Here is a 20207-nt window from a genome sequence, read left to right on the forward strand (position 1 = left end):
AGGAACACCATATTCATCCAAAAATGCTGACAAAGGATCTATTGCCTCAAATATCTAAATGACTTCATTTTGATCGTGCCTCGTCTCATCGTATATTACTATAGTCTTGTCGTCCTCGGGCTCAACAAATGGATTCTCCATTTCTTTAGTCGTACCTCCTCCAGCAGTTACAAACCCTATCAGATTCTATTTGTAAGCCGGGATGAATTCCCCTGCAAACATAAAAGTGTAACTGTCGAACAGTTTCGTTAGCTGAAAAAAATACAAAACATTTTCAGTCATCATGGAGAATGAAGATATAGAGGAGAATGATATAGAGGAGGTATCAAACAAAACTTACATTGTTCAAATACCGCATTCTGTCAGCTCTTGGACCGCCCAAGCCCCATAATTATCTTGCTGCACCTCGTACGATTCCTCATTAACGTAACATTTTGATCTCATTGATGATTTTATCCCTCTACAAAAGCAATTGGTATTTAGTTTCATATATGTGAAAATGAATATTGCTTAAGTTAAGACTAACAAAGTGTTAGATAAATTCATACCGGTTCAAATAAACCTAACTTAAACAAACTTCCTATGCAGGAACGAGGAACCGGACCGGATGAATAAGAAAACCAAATGAAGTAACCGAACCGGTCAAGGTACCAAACCGATCAAGCATACTTAGAACGTGATCAAGGAAGGATCGGCCAAAGCTCAAACAGCCGATCAATCCACAAGACAAACATAACCGGAATAAGCCCGGTCACTTCACTATCAAAAGATATTCGGCCAAGTCAAGTGGCCAACCTAGGCCAAGTCAAGAGGCCGACCTGCACAAGAAGACACTTTGGGTATCTGTTGAGAATGATACCAAAGGAACAGACTGAATACTTCCATATCCATGCAAGTCTGAGGAAAGACTGTAGGCTGCAGAAAACAGTACTACTGGATCCTTCTACTTCGGGATAAGCCAGAAAGGAAATCTTCAAAGTACAGACAACTGTCCAAGCAGACAGTGCCTACATTGAGTAAAAGACAAACCCAGCAGGTTTGCTTTACAGACCGGCAGGTCTGAAACAGGATGCCAGGTCTGAGATTGACCGTCAGGTCTGAGGAGAAGACCGCAGGTCTGAGACACTGAATCACTGCATCTCTGATCAGCCAATCAGATTCAAGGCTTCGAAATATGACCGTTGGCATATTTCACCTATAAAAGGAGGCAGTTGCAGAAGAGTAAATGCGGGACATTGAGCAGTTACTAAGAGTTATTAAGTGGGACATTCAGTAAGACAAGTGAAGCGTTGAGAGCATTTACTACAAGTGATAACAGTGTGGTATTCTAAGAAAGCCTAAGTGCTAAATTCTAAAGTGTGTGTTACAATTTCGGTGTAAATTGTAAGAGTGTTATCGAGCAGGAAATAAGTCTCGATCGAATTGTATTTGTATTCCTTAGTGAATATCCTTCTCGCGGTTTCGAGAGGAAGGGGTGACGTAGGAGTTTTATCTCCGAACATCCATAAAATCTGTTGTGTTATTTACTTTCTGTTGGCTTCATTACATAACCGACTAACTTAACCATACCGCTCCAAACCGACTCCATACTGACCATACCGAAATCCAGATAACCGAAACCGACCCACCATTCTTCAAATCTCCATCATCCGAAACCGACTCCGCCTATCATATACGTGTACCGCTTCAACTTGAAAGCAAACCTCTTCCGCGCTTGAACCTAGTTCAAGGGTTTGTGACAGGTTGTGTAGTATTGAAACCCCGGTGTTAATCTCTAACCGGATTAACCACCACCCTACGAAGCAAGAACCGCTAACCGGTCCAACCCCCGGTCCACCAGCGGCGACCTAGATCCTAACAATTGGTATCAGAGCAAACATGTATCAGGATAGGCCTCCAATGCTAGAAGGTGATGATTTTGCCAACTGGAAGGCACGCATGCATCTACATCTAGTCACCTTGGATGATGAAATGGAATCCATTCTGACCGAAGGACCGATATTCATTGACAAAGATAGAAAAGAATGGACGGCTGAAGATAGGAGAAGGAACAATCTGGACAACCATGCAAGAAACCGGATCTCCAACAGCGTGGACAGAAATACATACTGCAAGATCAGAGACTGCAAAACCGCGAAGGAGACTTGGAACACGGTCATCCAGATCTTTGAGGGAAATGAAAGAACAAAGGAGAACAAAATAATGGTGGCCACACAGAGGTTTGAAAGCATCAAAATGAAACCAGGGGAAACTATGAAAGAATACAGTGACCGGTTCACTGGTGTATTAGATGAGTTAGCAAATCTGGGCAAGAAGTACGACAACAAAGAGGTCATTATGAAGGTCTTGAGATCTCTTCCGAGTGCCTGGGACATAAAGACGATGGTCATGAGAGAATCAAAGAGCCTACGTAAGATGAAATTATACGATGTATTCGAAGATCTTAAGGCATACGAGTTCGAAATGAAATCCAGAACCGAAGAAGAAGTCTCGGCCTCAACATCAACCAGAGCATTATTCACATCTACAGAACCGGCTGTACCCGCTTCTGTACTCACACCTGCACCGATACCGGTCCCTGCACCCGCACCGATCAGAACAGCCGAACAGTTTACTGAGGACGCCATGGCCATGCTCGCACAGAAGTTTGGGAGGTTCATGAAGAGGAGCCAACCGACAAACAACTACTATGGTGACAAATCCAATATAAGATGCTACAACTGTAACTGTATGGGACACTTTAAGTGGGAATGCAGGAAACCAAGGAGGGATACCCAGAAACCGGAATATCAAAATGACAAGCAATTATCAACAAGCCGGCGAAGGAAGTGAGGTGCCGAAAGCACTGATAGCCGATGATGGAGGAAGCCTATGGGCTCACAGTGACAGTGACGATGACCTCACATGTCTCATGGCAAATGAGGAACAGGTATTTGACTCTCCCTGTGATGAATTTACTAAAGATGAGTTATATGAAGCATTGAATGACATGGTAGAAGAATATAAGAACCTATTGACCATGTTACCTAAGCACCTCAACATCAAAACCGATCCCATAGTACATATCCCAGTAGAACCAGAGGTACCCATCATAACCGAACCGGAAGCCATACAACCTGATGATACTCATACCCTAGAAACCGAATTAGACCCTAAGATCGAACAACCTAGTGAGCCGACTAGAGACCTAACCGAGAAAGAGAATGCCAGATTTCAGTATACAATGGCCGCCTATAGGAGATCTAGCGATATAGTAAAGAACCTGAATAAAGAATACAGGCATCCACGTTGTAAGAATGGCCTAGGATACACAGAGAACAGATCTAAAAACCGAAAATCCATATGGAAAGCAAAGCTTACAAAAGGAAACCTTCCCTTTATAAAATTCCTTAAGAGCACCTGTACAGCTGAAGAAGAGGAGACCGCATATTATAGGGAAGAAAAGACAAAGTATGACTATGTTGGCCCAACCGATTCATGGCTTGACCTTGAGAAAAGGAAAGCAGAAATCCTCAAATATAAGAAAGACTTCCCTGAACCACGTAGATCAAACTATAGATCATCAAACCAAAGACCATCATCATTTAGGTCATCTGTAGGGAAACCGAAATACACCAGACCAAGTGTGAGGAGAACAGTTGAAACCTTAGCAAAGAAGACCGTTCGATTCATCAAGGTTTGGGTACCTAAGGGACTAATCGCATGTGGACCCAAGTAAATGTGGGTACCAAATAGTTGTAAATATGTAATTTTTGCAGGATCCAAAGAAACGGCTAGGAAACTCCGAATGGTTCTTGGACAGCGGTTGCTCCAGACACATGACCGGAAATAGCAATTTGATAATCGACATCAGACCAGTAACCGGTGCTCCAATTACCTTCGGTGACAACTCTAAAGGTAAAACCGTGGGCAAGGGTAAGATTGTCCATGGTAACCTAACTATTGATAATGTACTTCTAGTTGAAAACCTACGTTTTAATCTACTTAGCATTAGTCAGATGTGTGATGCCGGATACACAGTAGAATTCCTTAAACATGCATGCTTAGTTAAGAACTCTCAAGGAATAGTACTACTAACCGGAAATAGGATAGGTAACATCTACAAGGTAGACTGGAAAACTAGAGTAGAACATCCTATATGCATGATAGCTAAGACTGATCAAACCTGGCTATGGCACAAAAGACTAAACCACCTAAACATGAAAACCTTAAACTACATTCGTGGTAAGAAACTAGTTGAAGGCATCCCGGATATAGTATTTAACCAGGATAAGGTTTGTTCAGCATGCCAAATGGGTAAACAAACTAGGTCATCGTTTAAAAGCAAAGGAAACCTCCAATCCAGCCGATGTCTAGATCTTCTTCACATGGATTTATTTGGACCAATTCAGGTCATAAGCCTAGGAGGTATGCTTTACACCATGGTAGTTATTGATGATTACTCTAGATATACATGGGTAATATTTTTACCATCTAAACGTGAAACGGTATCAAACCTAATCAACCTCCTTAAGCGTTTGCAAAATGAAAAATCAACTCGTATAAATTGCATTCGAAGCGATAGAGGTACCGAATTTACTAATAGCACATTAACTGCATATCTTGATGAATCCGGCATTAGACACGAGTTGTCTAGTGCTAGGACTCCTCAACAAAATGGCCTGGCCGAGAGAAGAAACCGGACTCTCAAGGAAGCCGCACGGTCCATGATAGCCGACTCCGGCATTGCTCAGAAATATTGGGCTGAAGCTATCAACACTGCATGCCATACACAAAACCGGTCCTTGATTAACAGATTTCACAACAAAACACCATATGAGGTTTATTTTAACAGAGTTCCCAAACTTAAATACCTCAGGATTTTCGGTTGTAAATGTTATATTCATAATAATGGTAAAACTCAACTCACTGCTTTTGATGCAAAGACCGACACCAGCATTATGCTAGGATACTCGTCGGTAAGTAAAGCATATAGAGTATATAACAATAGAACTGCAACCATGGAGGAAACAATTCACGTTGTTTTCGATGAATCGGTTGAAAGCAACACTGCTTCATGCTTTGATCTACATAACAGACTGGAAAATAACGATATTCATTCTGATAGCGAAGATGAGACCCCGGTCTTCAGGGGATTTGTCCATGACCTAATGGGTAATATTGATACCCAGCCGGATCAAGCTGTTCCACAACAGGAAGCTGACACTTCGGTCCAACCCGAGGAAGCCGGTCGGTCTGACAATCTCGGTCAGCCTACCGACATGTCTAGCCTTGATCAATTAAACGGTAACTTGGTAGACACCCTTGAACTGAATCTCAGAAGAAACAGTAAACATCCTCCTGAGCAAATTATAGGTGACCCTTCAGAACCTGTTCGAACTAGGAGTCAACTTCTGGAAGGATATTTTAACTCTGCTTTTATATCCCAGATTGAACCGAAAAGAATAGATGAAGCATTGTCAGATCCGGATTGGATCTTGGGAATGCAAGAAGAGCTAAACCAGTTCGAGAGTAGTAAAGTCTGGTACTTAGTTCCCAGACCGAAAGATAAATCGGTCATAGGAACAAGATGGGTATTCAGAAACAAACTCAATGAGGACGGTTTGGTCACGAGGAACAAAGCCAGATTAGTGGCTCAAGGCTACAAACAGGAAGAAGGCATTGATTTTGAAGAGTCATTTGCCCCTGTAGCCAGGATTGAAGCCATTAGGATTTTTCTTGCATTTGCTGCTTTCAAAAATTTCAAAGTTTTTCAAATGGATGTTAAAAGTGCATTTCTGAACGGTGATATACGTGAGGAGGTGTATGTTGAACAACCACCCGGTTTTAAGAACGCTGCATTTCCAAACCATGTATACCGGCTGAACAAAGCTTTATACGGTCTAAAGCAAGCACCAAGAGCCTGGTATGATACACTAACCGCATTCCTATTAGAGCATGATTTCACCATCGGTTCAGTGGATAAGACCTTGTTCAAATTTGAAAAGAAGGAACATATCCTACTTGTTCAAATCTATGTAGATGATATTATTTTTGGTTCCACTGACCCCAAGCTTTGTGACAAATTTTCAAAAATGATGACTGACAAATTTGAAATGAGTATGATGGGAGAATTAAGTTTCTTCCTAGGTCTTCAGGTTAAGCAACTAAAGGAAGGAACATTCATCAGTCAACCTAAATATACCAAGGAGCTTCTAAAGAAATTCGGTATGGACACCTGCTCCTCGGCGGCCACTCCAATGAGTTCATCCATTAAATTGGACAGAGATGATGAAGGGCAATCAGTAGATCAGATTGCATACCGGGGCATGATCGGTTCCCTGCTGTACCTGACAGCAAGTAGACCGGACATCCTGTTTGCAGTGGGTGTATGTGGGAGATTTCAAGCAAATCCAAAGCAATCCCATTACACAGCAGCAAAGAGGATACTGAAGTATCTGAAAGGCACTCCTGATGTCGGTCTGTGGTATCCAAAGGACTCATCCTTCAATCTAACAAGCTACTCAGACGCAGACTATGCAGGCTGCAAGATTGACAGAAAGAGCACCAGCGGAACATGTCAGTTCCTTGGTGATCGACTGGTATCATGGCATAGCAAGAAGCAGACATCCGTGGCCACATCAACCGCAGAAGCTGAATACTTGGCGGCCGGAAGTTGCTGTTCTCAACTCCTCTGGATCCAACAGCAGCTGAAGGACTTCGGTATCATTGCCGAAGAGTCCCCAATCTTCTGTGACAACACAAGTGCCATTGCGATTACATACAACCCGGTTCTCCACTCCAGAACCAAGCACATCGACATAAGGCATCATTTCATTCGAGAGCATGTCACGCTGAAGCATATCCGGCTGGAATACGTACCGACCGACCAACAAGTAGCCGATATCTTCACAAAGCCTCTACAGGAAGCTAAGTTCTCTCAATTTAGACTTACTCTCGGTTTAACCGACATCAGTCAGATCCTTCCTAAGGATACTTAAAAGGAAAACCGGCTTCGACAGATAAAACAGGTAGTTCTTCTTAAGCTGCTGATCTTTGAATTCTCAAGATGCCTATGGAAGAACCGCACAGCTCATCAGAAAGAGTAAACCGACCGGCTACTTGGTGGAAACACCAACTAACCGCATCGGGATGAACAACTGATGACTGACCGGTTCGGAAGCAGGTCATCCCAGATTATTTGAATTTCACAGATGTGGAATAACTACCAATGTTTATAGATATCTGTTCTGAAATGTTGCCTTTTCAAAGAAAACTGGTCGCGCCTAAAAAGACGTGAAGATCTTTTGATATCTTTCATGGTTCAGGCCTATGACCGACACCTAGACTGCAAACATACCTATTTTGGTGAAAAACCTTTTATCCTGCAGTTAATACATGTCACTCCATTTAATGCCTGGACAATAGGTTAGCCCCTAAACTAGTATTTAAGAGAGGGAAACACTCACCACAAAACTCACAAGTCACAAGAATACTCTCTCACTAAGGCAAACTAACCATGTCTCAATTCCCAAACATCCTCCAAGTAGATTTTGAATCTTGTACCGGTACCGAACACTATGAGGTGTATCGGATGATTAAGAAACTAGAAGACACCGGTCTCCAGTATTTTCTGGATGATAAGCAAATCATCTACCCTGCATCCGTCATGGAATTCTACTACAATGCTAGGGTATTCCGGGGCACACCCCATTTTGAGACCCACATCCAATCCAAGGTTGGGGGTGTAATTTTCGATTTCACCGAGCAGGACTTTGGTCGGTGTTTCAGTCTGCCCAAGCAAGGGATCACAGATCTCAATCCTCCTGCAGACATTAAGGCTGAGGTATCCCTAGCCTTTGCCCGGTCGGATGAACCTGTCAATGATCATGGTTCTAAATCTCTCTTGAGGGCTGAGTACCAGCTCCTCAATGATGTGTTAGGAAGGGGCATCTTTGGAAGAGATGTCACCAATACCTACTGCGTGGCAAGTTTCAATATGATGGCCGCCATCATTACTGGCACACCGGTAAACTGGTCCCGGGTGCTGTTCGACACCTTAGTTTGGATGATTAACGTTCAGTCAGTCGGTCTCATTCCCCAAATGAGCACCCTTCTGGTGGAACTCGGCGTTCCAACTTGCCCTGGCGAAAGCCTGAACCAGGCTCAGGTGCTAACTAGGGAAATGACCGACTCTTTCTACAGTCGGTTTGAAAGAGAATGGAGGAGGAGGAACTTCAACCCCCCTCGCTAAGTCACTTCGTCTGGCATCCGGTCGTTTTGCTGCATGTACCGGATGCATCATTAACCTATTCAACTCTGACCATATCGGCCTCATCCATGTCCACTTCGGTTTTATTTGTGCTTTTCTTAACTTCATCATTTATGTATGTCATTTTCGGTGTTGTCTCTACCGTTTTCGGTCTCCATCTAATCTATATCATTATGTGTTAAATGCATTTAATGAGATAATTCCATTTAATGAGATAACTCCCAACCACTCGCATATTTAATTTCCAACTAATCTGGTCACTTTCCAACTACCATTTACCTCGAGATCTGCAAACCGCCACTTCCCAATGCACTTTGGAAAGGAAAAGATTCTTTCCCTTAATAAAACAAAACTGACCATCAATGCACAGATTTTCCCTCCAAAACCGATTCTATATAAGGAGCCATCCTCCTTTCATTTTCTCACATTCACAATCACTAGTATTTCTCTTGAATCTCTCTCTCTACATCATAATCATGCCAAGCCGAACTTTGGGAAATTTTCTAAGTGTTGACTTCGGCTCATGCTTGGCCGAATGGGACTATGATCACCCAAAGAAACACATGTTTGAAAGTCTCATTGTTACCGGTCTTCAAGCCTTCCTTGACGAATCCGGTCCCATACTGACTGAGGATGTCAAGGAATTTTTCAGAAATGCCGTCAACTGGGGAGATCGCATTGTAACCACTGTAAGGAATCATACCTTCCGGCTTGATGAAGCCGAATTTGCCACCCTCTTCAGCTTGCCCAAAGAAGGGTTCTCTGATTTTCCGGCCATGGAGGGAACTGATGAATACTACTATGGGTTCCGCTGTCTTGGAACCTTCGATACGGTGGAAACCCATGGGTTAAAAACCCGCCTCGGTCGTAGTACTCAGTTACTTCTTGAGATTGTCACTCGGTCCATTCTGTGCCAATCTGTAAATCAGCGGTTTTCAAAGAATACCTACAATATGATGACCCACATCTACAATCACACGCCCATTAATTGGGCAGCGGTCCTCTTTCAAACTTTGAGGAAAATGGTGCGGACCAAGAAGGGTCTCGGCTTTGCACCCCACATCAGCAGGCTGATTCTCAAGTACCGGCCAGATTTTGGACCGGGTACACCGGCATCCCCCTCAAATATTCTCGATAGAGATGCCGTGGTGGAAAAGTATTCCAGAATGGTGCTTACTGCTTAAACATCTTTATTTAAATGTCTTTCTTTCGTCCTATCGGTTTCCATTCTAATGAAATATCGTTTCAGTTTTGATCGCTTCTCTTTACTCTATGTATCTATCTAACATAACCGGCTTGATATCGTTCGTATCCGGTTTCATAAAATCTGCTTAAAACTGATAAACACCGATCAATCAAAATATCTGAAACACTATTAGAAACCGATCTACCATTCGGTCTCAAAGAAAAGGTTGCGTCACCGATGACATAGACAAACTTTTGGAGGGAAAAACTCCCGCTCAAGGACACCGCACACCGTTTCGCACGAAACCACGTCTTTTCATTTTGGAGGGAAAACTCCCGCCCATTCATGATGGGACGGTTTGGCTTCCAAACCGTGCCTATAAAAGGGGGCCTTCGTCATATTTCTCATTCACACACAAATTCACTTTCTCTCTCTAAACTTCTAAAATCCTTTGAAGCCGAATTCTTTCATTTTCAAACTCTTCAAACATGGGTCGTGATTCGGCGTTGTTCAAACTATACTCTCAAGTGGACTTCAAAGAGATTCGGCAGAACGGAACGGCCGAAGCAAAAGAAGTAATTGACCAACTGATTAAAACCGGCTTGGAATATCTACTAGACGGTCCCCACGTAATATACAAGGACGCGGTCGAAGAGTTCTTCAAAACCGCAACCATTTCCTACGACAGGATCCTCGCAACGGTTTGCGGCTCCCAAATAGAGATCACCGAAGCTGTAGTGGCCGAGAGTCTACGTCTCCCAACTACCGGCATGGACGCAACAGCAGAGATGGACGATGACGTTTTTAAGATGGCTTGCCGCCATTTATCAGCAACAAACGAGCCGCTTACCACATCCGGAAAGAAACAACTGCTGAAACCGGAGCTCATCCCGGCGTGTGACGTTTTTGCCAGGGCGATACTGGCAAGGGGAGGAAATTTCAGCAATCTGACCAAAGACAAAATCAGAATGATTTTTCGTCTAATGGAAGGCACAGAGATCAACTGGGCAAGATCGGTTTTCAGCAATCTTATGGAAATGGTGAGACCGGACTCAGATAGGTCTTGGGGGTATGCCGTACAACTCGGCAAGATCTTCTTACATCTGAAGATCAAAGTCGGTCCCGGTGTTGGAATACTAAAACGCAGCATCATCCGATCAAGGCATTTTCTTCCAAGAAAGCAATCGGCCTCCAGTTCCACAGGTGGCCGAAAGAAGAAAGCCGCGAAGAAAAATGCCCCAGCAAAAGCAAGCACTGGAGGAAAGAGAAAAGAAAAAGTAATTTTCGAAGATCCACCTCAACAAACAGAGGATGAGGAGTGGGACGATGAGGAAGCCGACACAGAAGGAACCGAAAATAGAACGGACCACGACGATGATCTTTCGGCTCGAAGTCCGACCGATGCCGAACAAAGCTTCAATCCTGAGACCACCGAGGGTGAGGCCGGGGTTGACACAGGTGCCAATGATGAAGGCCTCAGCAGGGAAGAAGCCGATGAGGCCGAGGCCGAAAGATTAGCCCAGAATATCTTTCAAGGCATCATCAGGCGGGATGAGGACGTTATAAGCTTATACTTGGAGTGGCATGAGCACCGCTTCAACACGAACTATAAGAACATCATGACGGACTTGAACCAAGAGGATTGCTTCGCCAGGTTGGAGGAGGTGGAGGCCATGATCTTAAGCCTCACAAAATCCAATACCATTCATGAGGTACAATGCCGAACTTGCCTATTGATACCGAGAAGTCATCTTCGACAGATAAGAAGGCGTATCAGAAAGATTAAGGAAGAATATGCCGAAGGGGGATCGGTGTCTACAGTAGCACCGCGAGTATTGGATAAGCTTGAAAAGGGCAAACTGGAAATTCGGCAGGAAATAGAGCGGCTGGAAGTCATATGCAATCAGAAAGAAGTACCGGTATATACCGCTCCAGTCATCGAAGAATTTCCAATTGACTGGACAACAACCTCAAGAGAAGACACTGAGACACCGAGGGACATTGAGACACCGATACAGGACAATGCTGAAATACCGACTTCAAAGACTGTTGAGGTACAAAGCTTAGAAGATGTCGAGGTTCCAAACTCAGAAATTGAGGTAATAAACTTAGAGGATTCGGCTCAATTAGAACCTCCAAATGAAGAGGAGGCACCAATAAATCCTGATGAAAGAGCCGATCCTAATCCGACCGAGCAGTCCCCTCCCACTCCACCACCGGAAGCTACCGTTTCAGTTCCTCCTAAGGAATGGATTGAAGACCGGCTTCAAGAATTTGAAGCATCCGTTTCGGGACGGATTGGTGAGCAACTTAAGAAATTTGAAGTGTCAACATCGGGGCAGGTGGAAGACCGGCTTCAGAAATTTGAGGCATCAATATCAGAACAGATTGATGACCGCATACTTAACCACAACGTTTCTAAGCTTCAACCGCTCAAGGATAGATGCGAGAACATATTCGATACGGCTATGCAGTTCGCCGATGTGACAAAACAGGTTGTGGATCAACATCAAGCACGCCTGGAGCAACTCAGCACCGGACTATGGGAAGAGGCCGGTGAGCGAGAAAATTGTGCTCATCATATTATAGCTCTGGAGGATCTCACTTCGGAATTGAAGAAGGATTTCGAACGGGTTGACCCGACAATTGAACGAGTCTCGGTACTGGAAAAGAAAAACGAAGATCTCGTGGCCGAAGTAAAGGCACTTACTGCACAGATGGCCGAAATCCTGAAAGCTAAGGAAAACGCGGATGCCGCTGCTATAGAGGCCGATGCTCTGGTTGCTAAGAGAGTCCAGGAAAGGCTGGACGCCGAGGTTAGCAGAGACAAAGAGGCGCCGCGAGCGACTCAGCTGACCGAAGAAGAAATAGAGGCCGAAAGAATAAGAAGGGCCGAGCTTTTATATCCAGGATATGCTGAACAATTGGCCAGACAGGCCGCAGCGGATGCCGAACGATTAGAAACGGAGCAACGACGGCTGGCGGGATTTGCGAAGGAACACGAGAAAAAGAAGAAAGCGGCCGCCTCCGTTTCAGCACCGGCCGCCTCTGCCTCAGAACCGAAGAAAAGAAAGAAGCCGGCTAGTAAGAAAGTTCGAATTGTCGAGACGCTCAACACAATCTCTGAACTGGTCGAGACGGGTACCTCGCAGCAAGCCGACCCAGTAGAGGACGAAGTCGAAGAACAGCTGCGGTCCCGGTCTAAAAGACCACGATCTTCTCAACCGCAACCGCCACCACCACCGAAGAGAAAGAAGAGCGCCTACGAATTCACGGACTCGGAATAGGGACTATCTTTCCTTTTACCTGTCTTAGTATTTATGCTCTGTCTTTCGGTTTTATATAGATATATATAAAAGTTATTTTTTTGAATATCGGCCTCATTTTGCGTTTCTACTTGGTTTTGATAATTTTAAATAAAATAATCAAAAAGGGAGAAATTGTTAGATAAAAGATAGAGATTCTTCCAAACCCCTCCCTCAAAATTTTTTTGAAAATTCTCTAAGTCTTTTTCAAAAATTGGCCAAACAAAACAACCGGCCTACGGTTGCAAACTTACATGATTTTGATAATTTTAAATAAAATAATCAAAAAGGGAGAAATTGTTAGATAAATTCATACCGGTTCAAATAAACCTAACTTAAACAAACTTCCTATGCAGGAACGAGGAACCGGACCGGATGAATAAGAAAACCAAATGAAGTAACCGAACCGGTCAAGGTACCAAACCGATCAAGCATACTTAGAACGTGACCAAGGAAGGATCGGCCAAAGCTCAAACAGCCGATCAATCCACAAGACAAACATAACCGGAATAAGCCCGGTCACTTCACTATCAAAAGATATTCGGCCAAGTCAAGTGGCCAACCTAGGCCAAGTCAAGAGGCCGACCTGCACAAGAAGACACTTTGGGTATCTGTTGAGAATGATACCAAAGGAACAGACTGAATACTTCCATATCCATGCAAGTCTGAGGAAAGACTGTAGGCTGCAGAAAACAGTACTACCGGATCCTTCTACTTCGGGATAAGCCAGAAAGGAAATCTTCAAAGTACAGACAACTGTCCAAGCAGACAGTGCCTACATTGAGTAAAAGACAAACCCAGCAGGTTTGCTTTACAGACCGGCAGGTCTGAAACAGGATGCCAGGTCTGAGATTGACCGTCAGGTCTGAGGAGAAGACCGCAGGTCTGAGACACTGAATCACTGCATCTCTGATCAGCCAATCAGATTCAAGGCTTCGAAATATGACCGTTGGCATATTTCACCTATAAAAGGAGGCAGTTGCAGAAGAGTAAATGCGGGACATTGAGCAGTTACTAAGAGTTATTAAGTGGGACATTCAGTAAGACAAGTGAAGCGTTGAGAGCATTTACTACAAGTGATAACAGTGTGGTATTCTAAGAAAGCCTAAGTGCTAAATTCTAAAGTGTGTGTTACAATTTCGGTGTAAATTGTAAGAGTGTTATCGAGCAGGAAATAAGTCTCGATCGAATTGTATTTGTATTCCTTAGTGAATATCCTTCTCGCGGTTTCGAGAGGAAGGAGTGACGTAGGAGTTTTATCTCCGAACATCCATAAAATCTGTTGTGTTATTTACTTTCTGTTGGCTTCATTACATAACCGACTAACTTAACCATACCGCTCCAAACCGACTCCATACTGACCATACCGAAATCCAGATAACCGAAACCGACCCACCATTCTTCAAATCTCCATCATCCGAAACCGACTCCGCCTATCATATACGTGTACCGCTTCAACTTGAAAGCAAACCTCTTCCGCGCTTGAACCTAGTTCAAGGGTTTGTGACAGGTTGTGTAGTATTGAAACCCCGGTGTTAATCTCTAACCGGATTAACCACCACCCTACGAAGCAAGAACCGCTAACCGGTCCAACCCCCGGTCCACCAGCGGCGACCTAGATCCTAACACAAAGTCTCACAATCAATTGTAAGGACACATCTCCCGTTCAATATTGCTTTCAATACTTTGATAGTTCAACCACATCCACCATTAGCATCGGTGGAAGCTATGATGTGGGTTACATCGTCTCGCCACCTCATTGTCACTGTGGCACCACAGGTCTTAGCGTATTGAACCATCAAGTGTTGTGTAAGAACAATAATATTATCTCAGACAAACATGATGAAAACTTACACAATATGAAGAAAATGGATATATATCAAGAATAGTATTATATTTTCACTTGTTAATTGATTTGGGCATAAAATCCAGTCTTTTCCAAAAGTGTTTTGGACGAATGCGTTGTTGGTTGCCTGCACATGAAAAAAAACAGTCTTTGTTAGTAAATACTAGGGTTTCGTGGAAATAATATACAAAACCCTAACCCTATGTATGTTTTCCTAAATACAAAGGATTTTCATTGAATGTGACATTTTGGGAGTAGGGTTTCCTAAATATTAACGAGATAACGACATCCCATAACATGTTTAGTGGTTTCATAATCCTAAATATAAAAAGTTTACTATTTTGGTGTACGTACCATTGTTGAGACGTGAAGATCTTGCTTCTGGTCTAGTCTGGTCGACGGGGAGCCGGATGCGAATCGCCGTGAAAGGAGGCAGGCTTGAAGAGAGAGAGAGATGAATTTGATAGAAATGTTTATAAAATAATCATATTAGGGTGTATATATTTTAAGTATGTTAAACAAAGTGAAGTATGCATCGCTCATAAACTCTTGAAGCGAAGTATGCTTCACTAAAAAGCATATTTCCATGGAACCTGGGAGAACAAGTCTTCTCTCGAAAAACGACTATTCATTTCATTTCACATGGCACCTGGTCGGGGCGAAAAAGTCTTCTCTCGAAAAGCGTTTATTCATTACATTTTACATGGAACTTGGGATGGGCGAACAAGTCTTCTCTCGAAAAGCGTCTATTCATTCAATTGGACCTGGGCGAAGGAGTATTCGCTCTAAAATATTATATTCATTACATGGGACCTGGGCGAAGGAGCATTCGCTCTAAAATATTCTATTCATTACATGGCGCAGTATTCTTCGCAAGATTCTCTAGACATATAACATAATTGAAGCGAAGATTTCTTCGCTACAAAGCGTCTCCTCGTAAATTAAAATTTTCATAAAAAATATTAAAATTAAAATGAAGTAATTGAAGCGAAGATTTCTTCGCTGAATATTATTTCCAATAAATTTATTTAATAATTAATATATAGAAGTATTAAATTCTTGTTAATTTTGGTATTCACATACATGAGTAAGTGTACTTACATGATAGGTAAACGATCTTCTCACGGGTAGGTTGGGGGTTTTACATGAACGTCAGGTTTAAAATAATTGAAGCGAAGAATTCATCGCTTTAAAGGGTCTCCTCGTAAATAAAATTTTGCAATTTTTTTAAATATAAAAATAAGTAATTGAAGCGAAGATTTCTTCTCTCCAAATCGTCTCCTCGTAAATAAAAATTTCATAAAAAATTTAAAAATTAAAATGAAGTAATTGAAGCGAAGAATTCTTCGCTGCATATTATTTTTAATAAATGTATTTAATATTTAATATATAAATGTTAAATTCATGTTAATTTTAGTATTTACATACGTGAGTAAGTGTATTTATATGATAGGTAAATAATCTTTTCATGGGTGGGTTGGGGGGTTTACATGAACGTTAAGGTTTCTAGGCGGGGTAAGCTTCGCTCCTTTCGCTTCTCTCCATTCCTTCTCACATGGCGCCTTCAGAGAAGTTAACTTCGCTGGTGCATATTAAAATTATATTAATTCCGTACGTTAACTGGACATTCCATTAACGGCGTTTGGGGTGAACCCGGAATGAAACTCGGGTTCCTAATTCTCCCTCCACCTCTCCAACTCAGCTTCATTTATTAATATAATAATCAAGTTGCAATTTGATTGGTCCACAACAGGGGAATACAAGAATTGGTAGCAGAAGATCCGGATTGAATATTTAGTTAAGTAGTTAACCATATTGTTTTGTGTATATAAAGATATTATAAGCTTAAAAAAAATAGATATATAAATTAATCACATAAAAATGTTAGTTCAAATTTGCATGTTTATTATAATATAATTATTTATCTATTACGGATATTTTTAATATTTATCTTTTTAATGGTAAGTGATCGTAAATTTTTATAATCTATAATAGAAAAAATAGAATGATCAATTATAGTTATAAATATTAAGAATAAGATAAATCACTCAATAAAATGATCAATTATAGTTATAAATATTAAGAATAAGGTAAATTACTCAATAATGGTTCATAAATGAATAAAGTTAATTTTTAAATTCCACGTAAAATGTTATAATTAACTTTCTAAATAATAATAACAATAATACTTAATTAATTGCATAATCTTCTTTTATATTTTTAAAACTTTTAAATATATATATATATATATAAAGAAAAGTATTAAAATATTTATTTTTTTATTTGATGATCTTCTTCAATATATTTTTAAAAACATTTGGTACTATTCTACCATTTTTTCTAAATTTTAAATTTTTTAAATTGAACATTTTAAAATTTTTAATATATATATATAAGAAGATTATAGAAATATTTTAATTATTATCCTAATAATTTGATACTCTTCTTATTTTATTTTATTTTATTTTTAATACCTTGCAAAAATTAAAGTATATATATAGATATAAATACAATTAAATATTTTTATAATATATATATATATAATAAAACAAAATTTTAAATATTTACTGCACACTCACTCCACACTCATCTTATCTCTCCTAAATATTTTCTCTTTCATAAAGTATTAATTTCTCTTTTTCTATAATTATATTTGTGTTTACATAGTATAAATTAAATGGATTCTAACAATAACAAAAAAAAAAAATACAAATTCCTTAAAGATGACTTTTCTTAACACAATGAATTTTTATAATTCCAAGTGGATAGATAAATGTCTTTGAAAGTACTACTTCTAACTTTCAAATATTACTTAATTGTTCTCATTGTTCATTCAACTTAATATATTATATAAACTTATGAAAAAAGAGAAGAGCTAATAACAACCTAAAATAAAAGAAGAATTTATTCATGCTAGCTAGATTATAATATATTAACTTAATTTGTGTAGGAAGATATTGTAAGCTTAAATATATTATATATAGAAGAGATGAAGGTTGTGCTGAGAACCCGCGAGAATATGATTGTACCGCGAGAATTTGACAAAAACTCATATATATATATATAGTGCCGGCCCTGATATTTGGGCTGCCCCAATCTCGGGTAAAAAAAGATCGAAAATATTGTTACCCTAAGTCTATTTTAAAAATAGCTTTTAATGAGATTTGAACCCACGATGAACTAAATATTTTAAATACTTATCTAGTGAGTCAACTCGTGCACTTGTTTGAGTTTGCGATTCTACATAGAGGAAACGAGTCACGAGTGGTAGTAACTCATCATAATGTAAAATCGGTAATAACTCGCGAGTTGAATCGATGAACTCGCTAAAATCATCGAAATCGAAAAAGTCTACTGTGTTCTTTATTGTTGACTTTTTGGAGTACTCTAATTTATCCCATTCCTGAAAACATGTATGGAAATGATTGAAATAACATAGAAAAATAAAAATATGGAGATCCAGTTATAAAAAAAAGGAAAAAAAATGATGATTCAAATAAAAGAAGACTAAGATAGAGAATTAGATAGAAAGAAGAAGAAATATAGAGATTTAGAGAGAAAGAATATTAAGATAGAGATTCGGAGAGAAAGAGTAGTAGAAAATACCGCCCTTGAGGTCGATAGAAGTAGAAGCTATTGAATCTAGTTTCAGAAAAACTAGACGACTATAAAGAAGGTATCGATCCCAGACCAGACCAGACCAGGGACTATCTTCACCGTCTTCGGGTTTCACTCTTGAATGTTCCCAATATTATTTGTGCCCTTAGTTCAGCTAGCGACTATGCTGAGCACAAACAGTCTCTGGTAATTGAATTGACTTTGGAGCAGTTCGAAACCGTAGTAAGATAACCCCATTGAAACCATGATAAAGAATACATTCGCTCTAAAACTATAAAACGAGAGTAAGAAATGGAGTGAGGAAGATACGGGTTTTCTTTACTTTTGTATTTTATATATATATATATATATTTATGTGGTAATATTATAATATGAATTAGAGAGTAAATTAGTTTGATTTTATTTTTTATTTTTTATTAATATAAATATATAATATTATATATTTTTATTTTTATAATTAATTTTGATATTTATATATATAATGATATAATAATAATTTTATAATTAAATATATTTTTAAAGTAAACTTTTACGATTTTACGATTCAAATTAAAATTTTATAAACTTATAACGATTTTACGTAATTTCTCGATTTTAAAATTAAGAAAAGATAATTCAGGTGTAAAGACACGAAGAATCAAATATTATATTATTGTGTTCTTATAGAATAAAATTCACAAATAATAGAAAAAAAAATCTATTTTCTATTTATTGGATTTTTATCCTATTATAGATATTATGTAATCTCCTTTTTCTCTCCAACCTTTTCTATCTATCTTTAGAAGTAGGGCGAGAGAAAGTAAATATAAGCGTTGGTTTTTCCAACGAAACTAAGCACTTTTTTCTTACAGCCTCTGCTCCGCCCGTTTGAATCATTGCCAGGAGCCTTCATCTCTTACGGAAAAACTGTTGGAACGACTCCTTGGGTTTTTCTCTGTGAATTCTCTTGTTGCCAGTGGGAGATGGTTGGATTGCCCTAGCCCTATCCAGGCGTCGGCTTTCAAGGAAGCGGTTGAAAGATCCGCCTTGAGAGAACATTCTCTTTCTCAATCGTTGTGATCTCTTCTCTTTGGTAGGTATTGTATATAAGAGAAAGCTTTTACTCATCTCCCCGGGAGGCTCGTAGACGCTACTATTGCAATGACTAGTCTAATCTCTTTTCTTTCTGTAAACCCGGTGTGGCCAATCGAAAGTCCTTGATCAAACACAAGGGAAGGGCGAGGGCGCCAACGATGAGTGAGCGGAAGTGTCCGGTTAAAGGGTCGATGTAATTGAGTCGACCAGAGTCCGAAGAACGGAAAGACCACAAGGAGAGGAGTGAAAGGTCGGAGCTTGATCCCCCGCTACATCATTCAAGGCACGCTTGGTTTCAAAGGGCTATAGTGGTAAGTTCCGCAGCTCTTTCAGAGATTTGCATGATGTGTAAGGAAGGAAAACAAGTCCCTAAATCCTAAACAAAAGTTAGATCAGGTCAAAAATATAAAAAAAATAAAGGAAGGTTTCATGTTCCGAAACTACGTTCGCCCTGATCCCTATTCAATGGGGAGACATCGTCACTGCCTTCAACTATCTAGTCCAAAGAGCATAGGGAGAAGGAAGAATTTTCTCAACTTATCGAAAATTTGCCCAAGACTTATCCTGAGCTCGATTGAGTTTGTCTGAAACTTGAACTAGAATACCATGAGCTTCTCAACAGTTGTACCTTGTCTTGGGGCGTATTTAGCTTTACGAGATAGTGCGATGTGAAAGCAAATAAAGGAATTCCTGTTTGATTACCTGTAAAAAAAAGCATCAATGTTATGTCTAATACACTGATTTAGTTAAACGGTTTCTACTACCATGATTTTAACTTTATAGAACATATATTTACACTTAACATTTTATTCAATTTTAACCTCTTGCTAAGTTGCCACTACCGTATTAATCATAGTGTTAAGTTTGATTTTTATGTAGGTGGTCGTCCGTTTATTAAAGATACATGCTAATTTCGTAATATCTTGT

The 20207-nt window shown here is 40.2% G+C and overlaps 1 protein-coding gene across 1 annotated transcript; it reads left to right on the forward strand.

The window, feature by feature from the left end:
* Window positions 1–10420: 10420 nt before the first annotated feature.
* LOC124943397 (fibrous sheath CABYR-binding protein-like) lies at window positions 10421–19265 on the forward strand. Its single transcript, XM_047483907.1, has 4 exons — window positions 10421–10874; window positions 11259–11932; window positions 12236–12601; window positions 19089–19265. The coding sequence occupies exons 1-4, from the start codon at window positions 10421–10423 to the stop codon at window positions 19263–19265; spliced, it is 1671 nt and encodes a 556-aa protein (XP_047339863.1).
* The last annotated feature ends 942 nt before the right edge of the window (window positions 19266–20207 follow it).

This window comes from Impatiens glandulifera, chromosome 6 (assembly GCF_907164915.1).
Source record: "Impatiens glandulifera chromosome 6, dImpGla2.1, whole genome shotgun sequence".
NCBI classification, from domain to species: domain Eukaryota; kingdom Viridiplantae; phylum Streptophyta; class Magnoliopsida; order Ericales; family Balsaminaceae; genus Impatiens; species Impatiens glandulifera.